Raw genomic sequence first — 21,934 nt, forward strand, 5'->3', positions numbered from 1 at the left:
AGAGGGAGATGGAAAGAGAGAGATGGAAAGAGAGAGATGGAAAGAGAGAGATGGAAAGAGAGAGAGATGGAGAGAGAGGGAGATGGAGAGAGAGGGAGATGGAGAGAGAGGGAGATGGAGAGAGAGGGAGATGGAGAGAGAGGGAGATGGAGAGAGAGGGAGATGGAGAGAGAGGGAGAGAGAGAGAGGGAGATGGAAAGAGAGGGAGAGAGAGAGAGGGGAGATGGAAAGAGAGAGGGAGATGGAGAGAGAGAGGGAGGGAGATGGAGAGAGGGAGATCGAGAGAGAGAGGGAGTGAGATCGATAGAGAGAGGGAGATGGAGAGGGAGGGAGAGGGAGGGAGGGAGATGGAGAGGGAGGGAGATATGGGGGAGATAGAAAGGGAGGGAGATAGAGAGAGGGGGAGATAGAGGGGGAGTAGAAAGAGGGGGGAGATAGAGGGGGAGATAGAGAGAGGGGGAGGGAGGGAGACAGTGGGAGTGAGACAGGGAGGGAGATAGAGAGTGGGAAATGGAGAGGGAGATGGAGGGAGAGAGCGAGAGAGAGAGAGAGGGAGATAGGGAGAAAGGGAGATAGAGAGGGGGAGAGAGAGAGAGAGAGAGAGAGAGAGAGGCAGATGGAGAGAGAGAGGCAGATGGAGAGAGAGAGGCAGATGGAGAGAGAGAGTGAGATGGATAGAGAGAGGGAGATGGAGAGGGGGAGAGAGAGAGGGATAGAGATGGAAAGAGAGGGAGAGGGAGATGGAGAGGGAGATAGAGAGAGAGAGAGAGGAAGGGAGATGGAAAGAGAGAGAGAGAGAGATGGAAAGACAGAGGGAGATGGAGAGAGAGAGGGAGATGGAGAGAGAGATGGAGAGAGAGGAAGAGGGAGGAGAGAGAGAGGGAGGAGAGAGAGAGGGAGAGAGAGAGAGATGGAGAGAGAGAGATAGAGAGAGAGGGAGATGGAAAGAGAGAGGGAGATGGAAAGAGAGAGGGAGATGGAAAGAGAGAGGGAGATGGAAAGAGAGAGGGAGATGGAAAGAGAGAGGGTGATGGAGAGAGAGAGAGAGTGGGAGATGGAGAGGGAGAGAGAGAGGGAGATGGAGAGGGAGAGAGAGAGGGAGATCGAGATGGAGAGCGAGGGAGATGGAGAGGGAGGGAGATGGAGAGGGAGGGAGACGGAGAGGGAGGGAGATATGGGGGAGATAGAGAGGGAGGAAGATAGAGAGAGGGGGACAGACAGACATACAGAGGGAGAGAGACAGACAGAGGGAGAGAGACAGACAGAGGGAGAGAGACAGACAGAGGGAGAGAGACAGACAGAGGGAGAGAGACAGACAGAGGGAGAGAGGCAGACAGAGGGAGAGAGACAGACAGACACAGACAGACACAGACAGAGGGAGAGAGAGGGAGGGAGACAGAGGGAGGGAGGGAGACAGAGGGAGGGAGACAGAGGGAGGGAGACAGAGGGAGGGAGACAGAGGGAGGGAGACAGAGGGAGGGAGACAGAGGGAGGGAGACAGAGGGAGAGAGACAGATGGAGAGAGACAGAGGGAGAGAGACAGAGGGAGACAGAGGAAGGGAGGCAGGGAGGGAGACAGAGGGAGGGAGACAGAGGGCAACAGACAGAGGGAGGGAGACAGAGGGCAACAGACAGAGGGAGGGAGGGAGACAGAGGAAGCAAGACAGACAGAGACAGAGGGAGGTAGACAAACAGAGAAAGACAGATGGAGAGAGAGGGGGAGGGAGACAGTTACAGAAAGAGAGAGGGAGACAGACAGAGAAAGACAGAAGGAGAGAGAGGGGGAGGGGGACAGTTAGTTACAGAAAGAGAGAGGGAGACAGACAGAGTGAGTGAAACCCCCCCCCCACCAGCATCACCCTTAGGTAGTTTGGGCTCGCTACGCTAGGTTCGCTCGCTACACTGCCTTACTGTCCCAAAATGATGCACCTCCAAAAAGTGTGTCCCCAACATAAAAAGTTTGGAAAGCTGTGCTCTAAGGAATGGAGTGTCTGAGAGAGGGGTGGGGATGAACTGGATAAAAGGGTATTTTTCACATTTATATAACAAAAGACCTAGGGATGCAGGACATGTTGAAAGGTTAAAAGAGTTGCAATGTGTAGAACTAGATTGGGAGAGAGATTCCAGAACTCCAGTATTGAAGTTGAACAGGAGAGTGTTCGAGAAATCTTGTGTCATCTACCCATATTTACGTTGGAATATTATTGCCTGCAGTAGCCCGACAAAGGGAAGCCAAGTATTTGTACACTTTAAAAACCTACAGCAGGCCTTGTACTTCTCCAAAATACTTATATACTGTGTGAGGACATTAAAAAACAATGGTGCAAATACAGTATTTGCTTTGCGTGCATTCCAAAGTAAGAAGAAGCTAGAAAAGTGGGCAACATACAAATAGGTAATAATCTAAATCATGATAGCTCATAAAAACTCGCATTATCTAATTATAGAAATTTCACAAACGCCCTGTTTATAGAGAAATAGAAAGGATCCAAACAACATGAAAGATTTAGTGGAGTAAGACTGAAAAGACACATGTCTTGACCAGAATCCAGGCCCAAATTTGGTAGATGGTAGTATGATACCGAAGACCAGGAAAGCCTCAGTAGCACTGTCAGAAGACGTACCTGTCTGACTGCCAGTACTATATTCTATAGTGTGCTATATGTTAGACTTTAGCTCAAATTAACAAGACCTTGGTTAGCCAACTTTTCTTACAAGACATCAAGAAGCCCAAGATCCTGACCGCAGTGATCTCAGATCATGCACCTGTCATAATAAAGTTGTGGGCAGTTGGAGGCTAATCCTGGAGCAGTAGAGATGCAACAATCACGCATATATTACTGCATTAAACAGAAAGAACTTGAGGTGATCAACCTAGACACAATCTAGGATACATCGAACTCCTAGGTAAGGAAGTGGTTATAGCGAAATGGGCCACTCTTCAAAGATTGCAAGCAGAAATATCCAAATATGAGAACTTGATTAACAATAGAAAAACTATTGATGTAAGTTGTAGTCTCTTCTTCAGCCTTGCTCTTCTGGGAAATTAACTTCAACCGCATTCTAAGATGCTCTTGTAAACTTTGAATGCCATACATAAAAATAACCTCTAAAATACCAATAGATTTTGGGAAAACCTTTTACAGTTTCACTGTATGTTAATTAATTTTTAAGTATGGTAATATTTCAGGCTGATTAGCAGTGCATCTGATCTAACTAAATATTTTCTACAGACATAGTATAGCAGTGGAGGATGGAATGGCTAGCATTTGTACAGTAGTCCTTAAATTTTAGTACTCTTTTCTTACAGCTCTACTACACATGATACTCCTGTGAATCCTTGGAGGGCAAGTACAAGTAATAATTGGTGACAAAAATGGTATATTGGTGTAAATTGATCTCTGAAGTAACCTGAATTTACATTCAAAAATATAGAATTTTCACAAAGAATCCAATAGGTTTTGGAAAAATAGAACATCACTCTTATTGTGGAATGATTGAGATTGCCATTTCTTTGTATGAGAAACTAGGTAGTGTTTGAGTTTCATATCACTTTTGAGAAGATGTTTTTTCCTGCAAAACATTTCTGATAGAGACTTCTTATTGCAGATTCCTCACCTTGTAAATTTCTCCGGGCTTCAAACTAGATCCAGAAACTTTCATAGCAATTTCAGCGCCTATTGGTAGATGGCATCCTACGGCTCCGTGCCTGATCCATCACGCCCCAAATGTGACATTGGGGGACCTCACCTACACACTGACGTCAGTTCCTTTCTTTGTCAGCGTGTATCCAGAGCTACTCTAATCCTGTTATTCCTGACAGATTTTGGCATCAGTACTTCAGTGTTCTGACATCCACTCCTAAAACAACAATTTAAATCATGTTTTGACTGTCACTGCCATATGTTGGTGATGGTTAACCTCGGTGTCTGTTTATGGTGCCTGAGTTCCAAATACGACTCTGCGTCATGTCTGTGCAAAAATGAACAAAATGGCCGACCCAAGGCCAAACGCCAGATGTTGAAAAAGCACTACCGATCAAAGTTGAGGGCACATATTCGCTCCTTCTCCTGTGATTGATCGATCAAGGTCACATGGTCAGGTAGGTTAAGGAAATCCCATCACAAGCATAAAAAATTAAAGCATGGGTGTCCTTGCCCTGCCACTCGAACTCATGAAACGCCCTTAGCAACTCTAGGCCACTGATTCGTTCCCACCCCAGACAAACTGATCCAGACGCTAGTCTCGCTTCTGTCTCACCCTGAACAGAGAGCAACGGCACAGCAGCTCTAACTGCTGAAGAAGGCCATGTGCCACATTTTCGGTACCAAACCGGATCACACTGGAGCACCTTCGGGCCACATGGATCCAAGCGGGTCTCGAGTTGGTCTACTGTCAGCGGATATGTTCCCTTAGATGTCACCCCTTTACCTTACCTAGAGGCTTTCTCTGTCTTCTACTGTGCCTTTGGCAAATCCAGCACGATGCCATCTGAGGCCTCACGCTCTGTGCCAGACACTGCTCCCCTTTTGACACCATGACCGATACCACCGGCACACATATCAATGCCGATCTAGACATCCCTGACGCCGGAAGGCGAGCTGATTGTATTGTCTGATTAAGAGACCCACGCCATATTGCCCAGGCAATATGACCACTCAAAACCAGACTATGTTCCTCTTCATGATTTAGGCAATGTTAAAGATGATGAGGACAATATCTGGTCTGGACATAGACTGGCTGGGTAGGGCAGTTAGCAGCGGTGTGGTGCTTGGGCACCATGCCTGGATTCACTCCATGGGCTTTTTGGCTGATGTCCAACAGTGCGTTATCGACATGTTCTTGGACCACACTAAGCTGTTCAGAATGAAGCCAGAATCTGCCCTTTAAGTTTAAGGAAAACTAATAAGGCCCGCTCTCTGTGCCTAGTTCTGCCAGCACAGCAGTACCCCCAACAGCAGCGCCCATTTCGAGCCTTTCAGAGACAATACCTCCCTTAGCAGCAGCAGCATGCCTCAAACTCTTTTCAAGGTCGAGGCTTCAGAACGTTCCCCCACCTCCCACCTCCGCAGAACTGTTTCAAATTTGTTGTGACGGAGTACGCTCTGCTGATAGATCACATCACATTCCACCTCCATAAAGGAGCATCATGTCAGATCAGTAGGTGCTCCAGGCCCTGCAAAGCAGATGCTCACTTTCTTTACTGCGCTATCCCCGACATGCCACCTGCTCTGGGCTCAGCACCAAGAGAACCTATCGGAGACCATTAAGGTGTCGAAGGAAAATTGAGAAGATTTGCAGTGGTGGCTGCCTCACTGTGAGTGGACCGGCGGGAGACCCCTTTCTCTACCCCCACCCAGAGCTAACTGTTGTGATGTATACATAGTTGCTGGATTGGGGAGGACATCTGGGAGATGTAGAGATCAGAGATTTGAAGATCAACTTGATGGGGTTGCGAGCAATCTGTTTGCTTGTATTGCAGTAAACCGGTTGGGGTGGGATGAGTCGTGTGCCAATATTCTCTGTGCCTCTGGAAGTGGCTGTACTCTCAGGGCATCTTCCTGACTGCCCTGCATCTAGCAGGATCTTTAAATACCGAAGTGGACAACTCCGCTGAGAGTGCCTAACAGATCACAAATATCCTGAAGTGTCTGAACCACATGTTTCCACCAACACCACCTGTGGTGCTGCAGCGGGAGCCTAATCTAGTTCTCACTTATCTAAAGTACACTCCATTTGAACCTATGCACATATGTCCTTCCCAGCTTTTGGCCGTCGAGACAGTGTTTCTTGTCACAATAACCTCTGCAAGGTAAGTAAGAGAATTGCAAGCTTATGTGCCCCACTTTTCCCAAACTGGTCTTGTGCACAAAAGCGGCATGTCTGCCGAAGGTAGTCATATCCTTCCATATAGGGCAGGATATGGCCTGCTTTCTGTTTTCTACGGCGCCCCTATACGGTAGAGGAACAGCTTCACTGACTTGACCCCCAAGAGGGCCTTTAGTTTTTACATCAATCGGGCCATGATAGCTTTCATCGTTATCTCTGGAGCAAAAAAAGGGAAAAGCAGTGCAAAGGGGAACGATCACCCAGTGGGTTGTGTTATGCCTCAAGATCTGCTATGGATTAGCCAAAAGGTAGCCCCCAAAAGGCTTGCATGATCATTCTACCAAACCAAAGGCTGCTATCATTGCTCTGGGACACGGTGTGTCAATCATGGGCACTTGACAGGCTGGTGCGTGGGCATCCCTCCAGATATTTACCAGGCATTACTGCATATACAGTTATTATTAATTAGATTTATTAATTATTATAAATTACATTTATAAAGCACAACTTTCACCTTTAAGGTATCCTGGTGCTTGAGCAATCTTACCCAAAACAGATCAGTAACAGAAACACTTTTAAGTCCATATTTTAGGTACATCTTTAGGTCCATCTTCCTGATGCTAAAAATGGCTATCTTGGAAAAGGCAATGTTTTCAGATCTTTCCTGAATTGAATTAGGCTCCTACTGCCTCTTAAAAGGCCTGGCACATGTTCACACAACTGAGCTGCCCAGAATGAGAAGGCCGACCTCCAAATCTCACTTTCTGAAATTCGAGAATACATAATAGGTTGGCTGAGGAAGAGCATGTGTTCCTTGATAGATTGTAATGTTTACATTTTCTTTGTAACAGCGTGGGTCGTATTTCATGTATTGCCTTGTACATGGTGATTTAAATGTGATACTCTCTTTGACTGGAAGCCAGTGGAGTTCCTTAGGTTGCCAGATGAAAAGGTATGTCTGGGTTTGTCTAGTGCAAGTTTTGCTTCTGTAACTTGTACTCTGTATAATCTTTTTATTAGATAATCTGGGGCGTCAAGTAGTAGCGCATTGCAATAACCAATTCTGCTCAAGACCGTACTTTGAACCACTAGCTTTCTTGCTGTCTGTGGCAGCAGTGGCTCAATTTTCCTTAGGTTCTGGAGTAGTCCAAATCATTTTTCTGCTGTCTTAGTGACATATGCCTCCATGGATTTTTATTCCCAGATTACGTACTGACTGTGATAGCTCTGTAGTGCCTGTGCTTGTCCAAGGCCAGAAACTGTTTGGGAGTATTTAAGGAGCTTTGGAGGATGAGCAACATAGAAATTCAGTCTTCTCTCCATTGAATTTTAATGAGTTGCTGTTCAATCAATTTGCCATCTCTCTTAGACAGTTGTGGAGTGCTTCTAATGAAAGTGTCTCTCATTTTCTAACGAAAGGATCAACTGTATGTCATTGGCATAGTTTACAAAGCTAATGCCGTAAAATAGAATAAGTGTCAACAATGGACGTAGATTGATATTAAAAAGGATCGGGCAAAGAGCTCAGCAGAGGTACATCATGTTCTATTTTTAAAAAATCTGAGTAAAAAGGGGCAAGTGAAATTGCTTGAGTTCTATTATAGAGGTAGAATTCAATCCGCTTTTGTAGTGCCCCATCCACACCTACATCTGCCAGTCTGATAGACGTATTTGATGGTTTACCGTGTCAGACATGGCTGACAAATCAAGCAATATCAGGAATGTTGATTGACCTCTGTAGGCCATCATCTGAAGCTCATACAAGGCTAAAATCAGTGCTGACCCAGTGCCATGTGCAGGCCTAAAACTGGCTTGTTAAGTTTCTAAGAGGTTATGATCTTCCTGATAGTTTGATAATTTCTTACTGATATATATTTTTCCTTGGTTTGTACCGGGTAAGGTTGCGATAGTGGGTGGTAGGCACGAAGGACTGAAGGGTCTGCTGTTGTTTTTTTTCCAATAGAAGGGTTATTAGTGCTTTTATTACATACCTGTGGGACTATGCCTGTGTTTAAGGACTGATTGCATATTTTTTGTAGACCCGAGTATAGGTCATCTGCCCAAATTCTGAGTGGTACAGGATCCAATATTGATCCCAATAGGATAGTCTTTGCTAAGGCTCTAAAATCATCCGCGTTCATTGGTTCCATACTTTCTAATTTAGTGGCAACTTCGTTGGTTATCTCGACTGTGGTAGTGCTATCTCTTGGGGCCTGAACTCTCCTGGATGGTCTGCCTTTATATCGGCTATAATCAGCTCGATCATATTGTTAATTTTTTTTTATAGATCATCACATAGTTCTTAAGAGGACTTTGTTTAATGCATCCTGGAGTCTCTAATTCTCTTACATTATCATATCTTTGTCTTGACCCATTAATTACTTCTACTATTGTTTTAGAGAAGTAGCATTGTTTAGCCTTTCTTACATCTTTTCATAGTTGTTTAGTGTATTCTTCAATTGTTGCTCGTTGCTTTCTAGGTGGAACTTTCACCATTGTCTTTCTAATTTTTTGCATTTTATTTGGATTTCTTTTAAGGTTCTGTATACCAGGACGTACTAATGGTTTGCGTTTTTTTAATAGATATTATTTTATGTAATGTCCCTGTGATTTTTCCGTGTGTTATTCTAGTTCTCATTGACTCTCTCATCTCATTGAAGCAGGTCTCTACTTTAAATAGCTTCCCTCCTTTTGTCTATTAGTTTGTGCCATGCCCTACCCTGTGCCATGTTTTGACTTTGTGTGTGTTGTAAAAGCTTTATTTCGATACGTAAATATCTTAAAAGCGATACATACAAAAATACATTTTCAAGGCTTATGGTACCATACATTTATGATTACTAAAATAATCAGATAAATGCAATAAATAGCTAAAAAGAGAATTAAATTGAAATAGAAAGCCTTTTAGCTCGGATCACCCAAGCCCATTTTTAAAACGTTGAAACACCACAAACAATGGAGGGGGATGTGTCAGTCAGTAAAATGCGAAGGGCCACCAGATGCTGTCGTGTGCCTAAGAGCCTGCACAATGGTGTTAGCCAATGCCTCCTTGGGGCACAATAGTCAGGACATTCGAAGAAAAAATGTGCCACCGTCTCCACCCGTGTCGAGCACATGGCACAAAAAGGTGAGGACTGGGAAGATGAAGATCTCCACCTGGACACCAAGTTGGCCAAAGGCAAGGTACCCACTCTGAGTTTGAAATAGAGAGACCTATCCAGGGGAGTGGTGATAAGGTCCAGATAAGGCTCGTAAGCAACCACGTCTTTGATTCTCAGGAATGCTGCGGTCGAATTGCAGTGGCGTGGATTGCGAATGAGTTTGGTGGCTATCCAGTCCCAATATAGCTTCTTCAGGGTGGCTTTCGTAGGAGCAGAGCGAGTAACCCAGAAATCTTCCAAACCCAGCTCCACCAATAGGCTCTTGATGTCCCTTAGCCATTTAATTCGATGCCATCCCTCCATAGCAATTACCTCGGACAAACCTGCTGCATAGGAGGCTTGCTCCGGGACCCTCCACAGGCGGGCCCACAAGAGCAGAGGCCGTAATCGCGCCTGGTCCGCGATTGATTTGCAGCCCAAATCGAGAAGCACTGGGACGGTCGGTGTGCTCGATGGGAGTGCCAAGAGTTCTTTCAGGAATTTACTTTCTGCCTTGGCTAATGCCTCCAGGTTTGTGGAGCCCCACAACTCCGCCCCGTACAAAGCCGCAGCAACCCCTCTTGCTTTATAGATATCAATAGCTGGGGAGATACAATGTTTGGGGGATGAACGATGTTCCCTGAGTAGGGCACCAGTCACCCTTTTATGGTTGAGCAACATCTTTTGGATATGTGGGGTCCAGCTCATGGAGTTACTGAGGCGAATCCCTAAATAATCAAACTCTCGGACCCTCTCCAGGGGAACGGCATTTAAAACCGGAGGGGGCCCTAACTTTTTGGCTGTAATTAGGTGTATGGAGATGCGAGGAAATTGATTAGAAGTTTCTGGACTCAGTCTGACTCCCGAAGGAAATTCACAAGATGAGGAATCGGCAGTTAGCCTCTACCAAAAAACATATTATCAAAGGTAAGTAATGTATTATTTGTTTAATCTGAAAGAAACAGGTTAGTATTAGATTCCTTACCTTAGAATATCCCCAGGCGTCAGTCTGGATCCGGAAACTTTTGCGTAGCAGTACCCCTGCGCGTCGGTAGGCGTCGTCTGCAGGCGTCCCCTGCGGCTCCGCGTCGTCGGCGTCGTGCGCCGTGATGACGTCGCTGGAGTATATAGACGCCGCCTCCGCGCGCTGACGTCAGTTCTTCTTTTTTCCGCGCCAGTTAGCGCAGATCCGAAGAGCAGTACTCCGGTCTTTTGACCAAGTGTTTGTAAAATTTAATCTTTCTACGGTGCCGGTAGGATGCCTGGGTTTAAGAGCTGCGACGAGTGCGACCGCATGATGTCGGTCACCGACCACCATCGACTCTGCCTCCGGTGTCTGGGCGCGGACCACGACGTGGAGTCCTGCGTCGACTGTCGGGCCTTGACTGGAAAAGCTAGGCGGGAGCGGTCCCGCAAGCTTCTCGAGCTCCGGGTGTCGGCCCCGCGTCGAGAGCGGTCCCGGTCCGGTCGGAGGTCGGGGGAGCGGTCGAGGGAACGATCGCGGAGCCGCCATGGGCGCTCAGGAAGTCGCCACCATTCCTCCGGCTCGTCAGGTAAGCACAAGAAGTCGGGGCGTCGCCATCGCACCCCCGACTCCCCCCGACGCCCGCGTAATGCGGCCGGGGGCTCGGGTGACCCCACCCCCGCGGCCCCGCCGACGCCGTCTACCCCATACCCGTCGGTCCCTGGGGAAGGCGCGTCGCGTGAGGAGATCGAGGCCTTCCTCATTGCTATGAGGGCGAGGTCTTCTCCGGCGGGGCCTTCGGCGCCTGCGGGCCCGTCGGTCCCGTCTGGGGGCCCAAGCGGTTCGGGTGCTCCTGCCCCGGCGCCGCCGGCGGCTCCGGCCCCGGCGCCGCTGGTTCCCTCTGGTTCGTCGCCGGCTGGTCTCCCGGCCTCTCCGGCGTCGGTTCCTGTGGGCCAACCCGTGGTACCGCCCCCGCGTGGTGCAGCGACTCCGCCGTCGGCTCCGGCCGGCGTCGGGTCCCCGGCACCGACGCCGCGCGGCGCCACCCCCCTTTCCTCCCCGACTCCGGACGCGGAGTCGGACCGGCGTCGGCCGACGCCGGATCCGACGCCGATGGGGCCCGTTGACCCCGACGTCTATATCGTCGACCCAGAATATGGGTATGATGACGATGAGTATGGAGAGGGTTGGGAGGGGTCTGAGGACCCTCTATCCCGTGCCTGCCAGTATGATGTGGACTGGGTAGGTGATCTGGGTGATGCCAGTGGCCTGGACGAGTCGCCCAACCCTGGGTTTGTCTCTCCGTCCCCTGTGGCGTCTGAGGCAGGTGCTGCCTATTCGGTGGTCCTGATGAGGGCTGCCAAGGCCTTGCACCTTGAGCTCCCCGTCGCGAAGGTCAAGCCGAACATTCTGACCGAAGTGTTTAAACCGCAGTCATGCCCCCAGGAGCCTCTGCTGCCGTTTAATGAGGCCCTGTCGGATGTCCTTTTGGGCACCTGGTCCAGGCCCGCTTCTGGTGCGCCGGTTGACCGGAATGTCGCGAGGCGTCACCGTCCATGCTCGGACGACCCTGCCTTTTTATCCACCCATCCCTCCCCGGAGAGTCTGGTGATCCAGGCCTCCACTTCGCAGTCCGCATTTCCGTCGGCTCCGCCCGATAGGGAATCAAAGCGGTATGACCAATTTGGTAAAAAGGTCTTTTCCTCTTTGAGCGCTGGACTGCGGTCTTGTAATACCGCGTGCCTCTTGGGCCGCTACACCCACTCCCTGTGGGATACGGTCGAGGAGTGTCTGCCGCAATGTCCCCAGGAGGTGCGGGACAAGCTCACACGGGCCTTAGTTGAAGGCCGGGATGCGGCGCGGTACTCGATCCGTTGTGGTCTCGACACGACCGACTCGTTGGGACGGGCGATGTCCACAACGGTGGCGATTCGTCGCCATGCTTGGCTGAGATCTGCCAACTTCTCGCCAGACGTCCAAAATTCACTCATGGACATGCCATTTGATGGCAGTCGCCTGTTTGGTGACAAAGCGGACCACGCGCTGGAGCGCTTCAAGGACTCCAGGGTCACGGCCAAGTCCTTGGGTCTTTCGACCCAGCGCCAGCAGACGGGTTCGTTTCGGCCCTTTCGTGGCCAAGGGAGGGGAGGTCCCACACGTGCTGCCAGCCACGTGACGCAGAACGCTCCCCAGCGCGGTGGCGGCCGTGGTTTCCGCCGTGGTGGCGGTAGAGGCCAGCGGCGTGGTCAGTCCACGCCTCCCTCCGCTGCTGCATCCAAGCCTTCCTAGTCCGAGCTTTCGGGCTCACGTGACGCCAGTGGGTGGCAGGGTTCGCCATCACCACTCCCGCTGGCGCGCGATAACATCGGACAGGTGGGTGCTGCAGCTTGTCCGAAGGGGCTATGCCCTCCCCTTCGAGTCCACTCCTCCAGCCATGCCACCGCAGAACCACCGTGTGTCGGGGGACCACTTGACACTTCTGCAGGAGGAAGTTACGGCCCTCTTGGCCAAGGGGGCCATCGAGCGCGTTCCTGGGCCAGAAGTAGGGTGTGGTTGCTACTCCCACTACTTTCTGGTACCCAAGAAGGACAGGGGAGGCCTGCGTCCTATCTTGGATCTACGGAACGTCAACGGCTTCCTCCGGAAGGAGAAGTTCAAGATGTTGACTTTGGCTCAGGTCTTGGCTGCTCTAGACCCACAAGACTGGATGGTAGCGTTGGACTTGCAGGATGCGTATTTTCACATCCCCGTCCTGCCGGCCCACCGGCGTTACCTGCGGTTCACGGTAGGCCACGAGCACTTTCAGTTTATCGTGCTCCCATTCGGCCTTACCAGCGCCCCACGGGTGTTCACGAAAGTGATGGCGGTGGTCGCAGCTCATCTGCGCCGGTTAGGGGTTTCAGTCTTCCCCTACCTCGACGACTGGCTGTTGAAGGCGGGCTCGCCCCAGACAGTCGTCCACCACCTTCAGATGACGGCAGACCTCCTGCACGAGCTGGGGTTTTCCATCAATGTGCCGAAATCACACCTGTGTCCCTCTCAAAAGCTCCTTTTCATCGGAGCGGTTCTCGACTCGGCGCAGTTTCGGGTTTATCCTCCGGAACGGCGGGTCCGGGATATTCAGGCTCTGATTCCCATCTTTCAGCCGTTATCCCGGGTTTCGGTCAGGTTGACGCTGCGGCTTCTGGGGCTGATGGCCTCCTGCATCCTTCTGGTGCATCACGCCAGGTGGCGGATGCGGGCTCTGCAGTGGGACCTGAAGTTTCAGTGGGCCCAGCATCAGGGCAACCTATCCGACCATGTCCTGATCTCGGAGGGCACTGCGAGACAGTTGCAGTGGTGGCTTACGGACCGCGATTGGGTCAGGGGCAGATCCCTCTCCCTTCCCCAACCGGAGCACGTGGTTGTGACGGACGCGTCCCTCCAAGGCTGGGGTGGCCACTTGGGAGAGGCGGAGATCAGAGGCCTCTGGTCTCCGGCGGAATCCCGGCTCCATATCAACATGTTGGAGCTGCGGGCGATTCGCCTAGCACTGAAGGCATTCCTCCCCTTTGTCAACGGGAGTGTGGTGCAGGTGTTCACGGACAACACCACCGCCATGTGGTACTGCAACAAACTGGGCGGTGTGGGGTCGTGGACCCTTTGCCAGGAGGCTCTGCGCCTCTGGCAATGGCTGGAACGTCAGGGCGTGACTCTGACGGTTCAACACCTGGCAGGTTCTCTGAACGCCAGGGCGGACGGACTCAGCCGTCGGTGCTCGGTGGATCACGAATGGCGTCTGAACTCGGATGTGGCGAGAGGCCTCTTTCAGCAATGGGGAGAGCCTTGGTTAGATCTATTCGCCACAGAAGAGAACGCGCAATGTCATCAGTTCTGCGCGTTGGAGTTTCCAAGACGGCACTCGCTCGGCGACGCCTTTCGGCGCGAGTGGAGTTGCGGTCTGTTGTACGCCTTTCCGCCTATACCACTTCTGCCCAGAGTGCTGAAGAAGATCAGGCGCGACCGGGCCCAAGTTATCCTTGTGGCTCCGGACTGGGCTCGAAGGTACTGGTATCCCGAGCTACTCAGCATGACAGTCGGTCCCTCGATCCGCCTGCCCCTTCAGGAGGACCTTCTGTCGCAGCAGCAGGGGACGGTCCTCCACCCGAACCTGTCCAGTCTCCACCTCCATGCGTGGAGATTGAGCGGCGACAGTTGAGGCCATTTGACTTGCCTCCTGAAGTCTGTGATGTCATTCTGGCAGCCAGGCGTCCCTCCACAAAGTCGGTATACGCCTGCCGGTGGAACAGATTTGTGGCGTGGTGCACAGCAAAGGCTGTGGATCCCCTTTCTGCCCCTCTGTCTGAGGTTCTCCTCTTCCTCCTTTCCCTTGCCCAGCAGGGCTCTGCTCTGGGCACTATCAAGGGCTATCTTTCTGCCCTTTCCGCCTTCTTGAGGCTACCTGATCAGCCATCTTTGTTCAAGTCCCCTCTTGTGTTAAGATTCTTGAAGGGCATCACGCACATGTATCCTCCAACTCCGTTCGTGATGCCTCAGTGGGACTTGAACTTGGTTTTGACTTTCCTGATGTGCGCTCCCTTTGAGCCCCTTCATTCCTGTCCTCTCCGTCTTCTCACCTTAAAGACGGCCTTCCTGGTAGCCATCACCTCTGCCAGGAGAGTGAGTGAGCTCCAGGCTCTTTCTATTCAACCTCCTTTCTTGTCTGTTCATCCTGATAAGGTGGTTCTTCGGACTAGACCTTCTTTCCTGCCCAAGGTAGTCTCTGCTTTTCACATTGGGCAGTCCATCACCTTGCCCTCCTTCTTCCCGCCTCCGCATCCTTCAAAGGATGAAGAGCGGCTCCATCGTCTGGACCCAAAACGTGCGCTTTCATTCTATATGGATCGCACACGCCAGTTCCGGGTGGATGACCAACTGTTTGTTGGCTACGTGGGTGAGAAGAAGGGAAGGGCGGTACAGAAACGGACCATCTCTCGGTGGGTCGTCCTGTGCATCAAAGCATGCTACTCTTTGGCTCGGAAGGAGCCTTCTGTTGGGCTGAGGGCCCATTCCACTCGGGCCACGGCGGCTACTACTGCCCTGGGCCGGGGAGTCCCTTTGCAGGACATTTGCCAGGCGGCCACGTGGGCCTCGCTGCACACCTTTGCGAGGCACTACTGCCTGGACAGTCAAGTCCGGAGGGATGGCTTCTTTGGCCGTTCGGTCCTCCAGGACTTTCTGGTGTAGGTTGTATTGGTTCGCAGACCCACCACCGGGGTTGGTATTGCTGGGGTATCTATTCTAAGGTAAGGAATCTAATACTAACCTGTTTCTTTCAGATGAACAAGTTACTTACCTTCGGTAACGATATATCTGTAAGAAACAGTAGTTAGTATTAGATTCCTTACCGCCCCTCCCATCCTCCCCGTTCTGCGAACTGATACCTAGGGTTAAGGACATCCCTGTCAGGGCCCTAGTTTTCAAATGGCACCAGTGTTGGTTCTCACATGGCTCTGCGTGTTCTGGCGCGGAAAAGCTGTGTGCAAAGAACTGACGTCAGCGCGCGGAGGCGGCGTCTATATACTCCAGCGACGTCATCACGGCGCACGACGCCGACGACGCGGAGCCGCAGGGGACGCCTGCAGACGACGCCTACCGACGCGCAGGGGTACTGCTACGCAAAAGTTTCCGGATCCAGACTGACGCCTGGGGATATTCTAAGGTAAGGAATCTAATACTAACTACTGTTTCTTACAGATATATCGTTACCGAAGGTAAGTAACTTGTTCTTCATTGCATGAGGTGGTATATAACGTATGGCATTTTTCACTGACCCTATAAAAATAATGCACAGGGACTTTATAGTGCATCCTAATGTCGCTTATTGTAGTAACTACAGCGTTCATTCAGTAATGAAAAAATTAGCTATCCAAAAGATTTACATATTCTTTTTGTATTTAAAAGTTAAATTAAATGCAATATTGTTTGTTCATATGTTCTAGGTATTGTAATCAAGTTCTAAGTAAAGAAATTGATGAATGTGTGACTTTACTCCTGCAAGAACTTGTCAGTTTTCAAGAGCGTGTTTACCAGAAGGACCCCACAAGAGCTAAATCAAAGAGACGACTAGTTATGGGATTACGAGAAGTTACTAAACATATGAAGTTAAGCAAGATAAAGTGTGTCATCATTTCACCAAACTGTGAAAAGATCCAGTCAAAAGGTATGGGTGCGCACTTTTTTGAATTTCACACGGCAGTAGTGTGTTTGATGCAGGATTTATTCGTGACTACTTATATCAAAACATTCTATCCTTGGTCCTAAGCTTAATCTTCAGAAATAGTTCCCTGTAAACTGCTTTGTAATGTGTATCCTCTTTAAAAACATATGCCTGCAGATGGCTCTTGTTGGAGCCTCTGTTTATTGTGGGTGTTTCCTGAATTGGATTTTCTTATTTGCTGCAAGTGTTTTGCCGTATTGGGCATCATAGAACTACATGAAGCCCTAAAAGTACTCCTCTGTGTAAATTGTACCCATATATTAGAGAGAGCGGGTTCTAAAGCTGATGTGTGGATACTTCATGACTATGCTGATAATTGAAAATATTATTAATTGAAAGCAACTAACAGTTTTTTGACACTGCACTAAAAACCTAACATTGATTTTGTCTACTGCTGATTTTCACAGTCTCTCTATTGTGACCAGGTTACCATACAGTAGCACAGAGGTTCTAACAACATAAAACCATGGCTGGTGTATTGCAATGTATCTACATTGGGCATCCTTCGAAAATGGTAGTTTGAGAGTGTCATTTGGAGAAGACGTGCCTAGTGTACCATTGTGAGTGATACAGATTTTGTAGTTGGAGCATGTTTTGGAGTTCTCCCACGCCCTCTCTTAGTAGGAAGGAAAAGTGCTGTACACTCAAACATCCCCTTATGTTTAGCCTTTCTTTGGTTATGCACCCGGAGAAGCTAGCTAAGGGACTGTGCAGCTGGATCAAAGAGCCTGTTTTTCACTCGCATTCATCCTTGAAGGATGGACTTGTTTTTTGGGTCCTGGTGCTCCTGCTTATCTTCCCTGTTCCTGCACTATTCTCTAGAGCCTGCTTGCTAGTCTATACCATTAATTGCACAAGTACCTTTTTTGCTACTGGGATTCTCCCACTCCTGTTTACCCAACCAGTATATTATGCTGTTGTGCACTTTTTAACATATCACAAACTGTACACAACCGTGCATGCAAAGCAAGGCAACTAACAATAATCCTAGTTAGACTTCCTCAATTTAGCTCACTATGCTTAGACTGAATCAGCCGGTCCAGCGTTGGGCTGTGCTTTCCCCGTCTTCCTGGAGAACCTTATCTTAGCTCTGACACTTGTGGGTGCCATGTCCAGTTCGGTCCAAAGTTTGCTCTCTTCAGTCTCCAAGTGAAGATGTTTCTTGGCATGCAATGCACCAGGTTCTATGAAATAAATCACTTAGAATATTTTTAATGTTGAAATATAGAAGTGCAATTTGCCATTTCAATGGACCAGTGCTCCGCCGTCTGATTAGTTGAAGCATGTAATGCTAAATTCTATACTTTTCAGATGTATCTTTACTAAATATTTCTCAATGTAAGTCATGCCGAGAAAATGACATATGATCAAACAAACTTCAGATAAACACAAACATGCAGGTGCAAAGCTCTTCTTGTGATAACAGTGTGAGAAACTACAGAAAAAAGGGGGACTTGGAGCAATCAAGGTGCAGCATACACACTCCCCTGTATAAAATAAGCAATGTACAAATAGTATGCAGTTCATAAATGCATTTTATGGGGAGATACCCTTGGTTTCACACCCATGCCAAGAAAGGTCAGAGGAATATGAATGTTCAGGAGCTAGAGCCCTCACCCACTCATTTTGGTGACATGATACATTATTGGGCAGCTCCTCGTTGGGCTGGCGCTGCAATGCCCAATGGGCCCCTTGTTTTTGCCGTAGTGAGCCTGAACTGAGGGTGCTAAAGGTGTAGATTGGAGAAAAGGAGTAAAAAGTTACAAATGACTAAGGACCACCTAATGACTACTTTATTATGATGGTGGGTCTTGTCATACCTAAAAATAAAGTAAAACAGTGAAGGAAATAATGTTCCTTCGTATCTCAAGAAATCAATTTCAGTAGAGGTCAACATGCTTCTTGCCAACAAAGTAGTCATGAATGATCTAAGGCAATTCGTCAGGACCGTCAAAAACAACCTATTCTACATAAGACCGGGACAGCTGTTCAAATCAGTAACGTGACTAATCTGAAAAACATACAAATAATGTGGTGAAGAGAATATCTCTTGTAAACTAGTTAAATGAGGGAGAGTCCGATCTGTAAATAAAGAAAAAACAAATCTATAAAAACATCTGTTATCGGTATACGTAATTCCTAGTAGTAATACAGTAACAGTTTAACTGATGCACGATCCTTGAATAAGGTACTGCGAGTAATATCAGCAGTGGACAAAACATACATGTACCATTAGATAAGCATCTCCTGTCTGATATTATGAAATGATGCAGAGCATCGCTATGGTGGTAAACACACCCTTTCTATGAATCCATCCACAATGACAGACCGAATGAGTTACACACAGAACACATAAAGTAAGTCACTCCAAACCATCTGTGTCCAAACATAGTGAAAGGCAGCAAATAGATCATACATCTTGTCTTACCCTGTCTGAAAAGAATACATGTAACTAAAATATTGCAGACAAAACCTTGCATTGTGCAGTTTTGTGGAGGTCAAGTAGAATGATGAAGTAAAAGGTCTGCATCAACCCCACTAACTGTTTGTGCCACAGACATACGATTGAAGAAAATACTTATGGCGTAATGCATGCTCAAATACCGGTGATGTCGTAGTCATAGTTATTTGAAAAGGGAAGCAACCTTTACTTAGCATCTTTTACTTCGCAGGTGTTTTACTTAGCATTTATTAGTACGCATTGTCTTTTACTTCGCAAGCTTTTAATTAGCATTCCTTTACTTCGCAATGTTGTTTACTACGCGTTATTTTACTTAGTTTTTCGTTTTTTTTAAATAATGTTAAAGATGTCAAATTATTTATGGTTGAAGGTGAAGAGAGGGACCACGAGGAGAGAGAAGTAAGTGGGGAAGTGTAGTTAGGGTAGTGTTGTAGTGGCTGTGTAGTGTAGGGTGTAGTGTTTAAGCGTTTAGGGTAGTGTTTTAGTGTATGTGTAGTGTAGGGTAGTGGTTTAGGGTAGTGTTGTAGTGTATGTTTAGTGTGAGGGGTTGTGTTGTAGTGTATGTGTAGTTTAGGGGGTAGTGTTTTAGGGCTTAGGGTAGTGTTGTAGTGTATGTGTAGTGTGGGGGTAATGTATTAGGATTTAGGATAGTGTTGTAGTGTACATGTAGTGTAGGGGGTAGAGTTATAGGGTTTAGGGTAGTGTTGTAGTGTATGTGTAGTGTAGGGGGAAGTGTTTTAGGGTTTAGGGTAGTGTTGTAGTGTATGTGTAGTGTGGGGTAGTGTATTAGGGTTTAGGGTAGTGTAGTAGTGTATTTGTAGTGTAGGGGGTAGAGTTATAGGGTTTAGGGTAGTGTTGTAGTGTATGTGTAGTGTAGTGGGTAGTGTTATAGGGTTTAGGGTAGTGTTGTAGTGTAGGGTAGTGTTTTAGGGTTTAGTGTAGTGTTGTAGTGTATGTGTTGTGCAGGTGGTAGTGGTGTAGGGTAGTGTTGTAGTGTAAGGTAGTGTATTCGGGTTTAGGGTAGTGTTGTAGTGTACGTGTAGTGTAGGATATTGTTTTGGGGGTAGGTGGTAATTTGTAAAGGGTTTTAGGGTAGTGCTGTAGTTAACCGATATTTTGTAGGGGGTAGTGTTATAGGGTTTAGGGTAGTGTTGTGTAGTGTAGGGGGGTAGTATTATAGGGTTTAGGGTAGTGTTGTGGTGTATGTGTAGTGTAGGGTAGTGTTTTAGGGTTTAGGGTAGTGTATGTGTAGTGTAGGGGGTTTAGGGTAGTGTTGTATTGTATGTGTAGTGTAGGGGTAGTCTTTTAGGGTTTAGGGTAGTGTTGTAGTGTGGTTAGTGTAGGGTAGTGTTTTAGGGTTTAGGGTAGTGTAGTAGTGTATGTGTAGTGTAGGGGGTAGTGTTATAGGGTTTAGGGTAGTATTGTAGTGTACGTGTAGTGTAGGGTAGTGTTTTAGGGTTTAGTGTAGTGTTGTAGTGTATGTGTAGTGTAGGGGGTAGTGTTTTAGGGTTTAGGGTAGTGTTGTAGTGTATGTGTAGTGTATGGGGTAGTTTGTAAAGGGATTTAGGGTAGTGCAGTAGTTAACTGATATTTTTAAAATTAATTACCCACCAAATCCCCTATTTCCCTGGCATCCCGTCCCAGTGGTTAGGTTACAAATAAAATTTTTTTTTTAAAACAAACACTTTGTACACGTAGTAAAAACATGCGAAGTAAGGTACTGCTAAGAAAAGCAAATTCTAATGTTATTATTAATTTTGCGAAGTGATGACATGTGTACTTAAAAAAATTCAAAGTAAATGCTTTTGCGAAGTAAAAACCGCATAGTAAAAGCATGCTATGTAAATGCATGCTAAGTAACATCATACAATCGTTTGAAAAGATTACTGTTATTTAGCTTCCTAATCTTGAGGCTCCCGTTGTAAGGCAAAAGCCATGTACTTGAGTTTTTTGTTGTCGCAAAACCTATAAATCTGGCTTTGTGACCAAAAACCACCTTTTCATAAAACATAAATATGCTTTCCGATCTGTAAAAAGGGTTTTGTAATTATTCCAGAGTTGTAAATGAGAGGGCAGCCCTCGTCTTTACGTGTTGCAGTAGAATGTAGTATTGGTTCATGAACTCATTTGCGGACGCAAACTTATGGAAAGTTGCCACCTTTCAAGCAGGGGTATCATCTTGATTGGCCTCAAGGGGCACAGTGTCTTACTCTTGTTTTCTTCCCGAATTTGATTTTATTAAAGCAGCACGTGCACTTTTAAAGGGCATGGGCTTCTTTTTAAAACCTTGTTTCCTGTTTTTGAAAGCAAATGCAGGGTTGGCGGTCTTACAGCCCACAATTCCTACTTTCACTGCGATTAATACAGGCATCGCAAAATACACCTGACTAATTAATATTCATTAAGCGGATCATTTTGTGACCCCAGGTGAATGGACAACTTGCTGTGCAACCAGTTAGTGCATAGGTGTCTCTGCAAACTGCATCTTGATATACAAACCATTCGGTGCTCAATTTGCACATACCAGGTTTGAGAACATGGATAGTACATCAGACTCCATATACCCAGGTGAGGACTACAGTGTCCTAGCCAAACAGGTCCAGAGAAGAAATTGCACCATACTGGGCCTGCAAGTACTGGTATTTGCCAAATGTTTATCTAAGAGAACCCTGGAGCACAGCTCCACCCCTTCCTGGAACAAATCCGTGTCTTTTGAAACGTGTCCTCTGCTTGTGCATGCAAAGAGTAAAGAAGGGCTTGAAATGAAGAGTCCTGGAACACGGTTCATGCCCTAATTCTTTTTAGTGATAGGAAGGTAGCATTGGTATCTGTGAAGAAGATAAGCTTCTGAAAATTTCAGGGTGCAGTAATTCTGGCTAAGGAGGGCGAGGTAAGCAATTTCTGAGCCCTTCAAAGTTACCAAAGTAGCTTGTGAGTTGGGCTTTGCAGTTGTCAATCTTCTAATAAAATCTGCCTGCAGAACAAGGGTGAATTAGTTGGGTGATTGGGTGATGTTGTGTGCTTTCAGCTTGAGACCCTGCTAGAATCGATTAGCCACAAAGAAGCAAGAAAAGCTGCAAATCACAGCTTCAATGGGAGCTTTTGAAAGAACAAAAACGTGCTCCTAATAAATCATTAGTTGCATCCCCTTCAGGCCCACGAAACTTGGGTTCCTCCCAAAATTGAGGACTCCACTCAGTTTGGTCAATTCATGCAATCTTTTCTTTTTATTCAAATGTTATAGTTCATGAATGATTTACTTTAAATTCATTTGACATTCC

The 21,934-nt window shown here is 47.6% G+C and overlaps 1 protein-coding gene across 4 annotated transcripts in view; it reads left to right on the forward strand.

Annotated features, from left to right (window-relative positions):
- SECISBP2L (SECIS binding protein 2 like) overlaps positions 1-21,934 on the forward strand; it is a 989,501-nt gene that overhangs the window by 750,253 nt on the left and 217,314 nt on the right. For all 4 annotated transcript variants that reach the window (XM_078684798.1, XM_078684797.1, XM_078684799.1 and 1 more), the window contains one exon: positions 15,915-16,135. In XM_078684798.1, coding sequence (XP_078540924.1) covers positions 15,915-16,135 — 221 coding nt within the window. The remainder of the gene's footprint in view (positions 1-15,914; positions 16,136-21,934) is intronic.

The sequence above is a fragment of the Lissotriton helveticus genome, chromosome 3_2 (assembly GCF_964261635.1).
Source record: "Lissotriton helveticus chromosome 3_2, aLisHel1.1, whole genome shotgun sequence".
Lineage (NCBI taxonomy): Eukaryota > Metazoa > Chordata > Amphibia > Caudata > Salamandridae > Lissotriton > Lissotriton helveticus.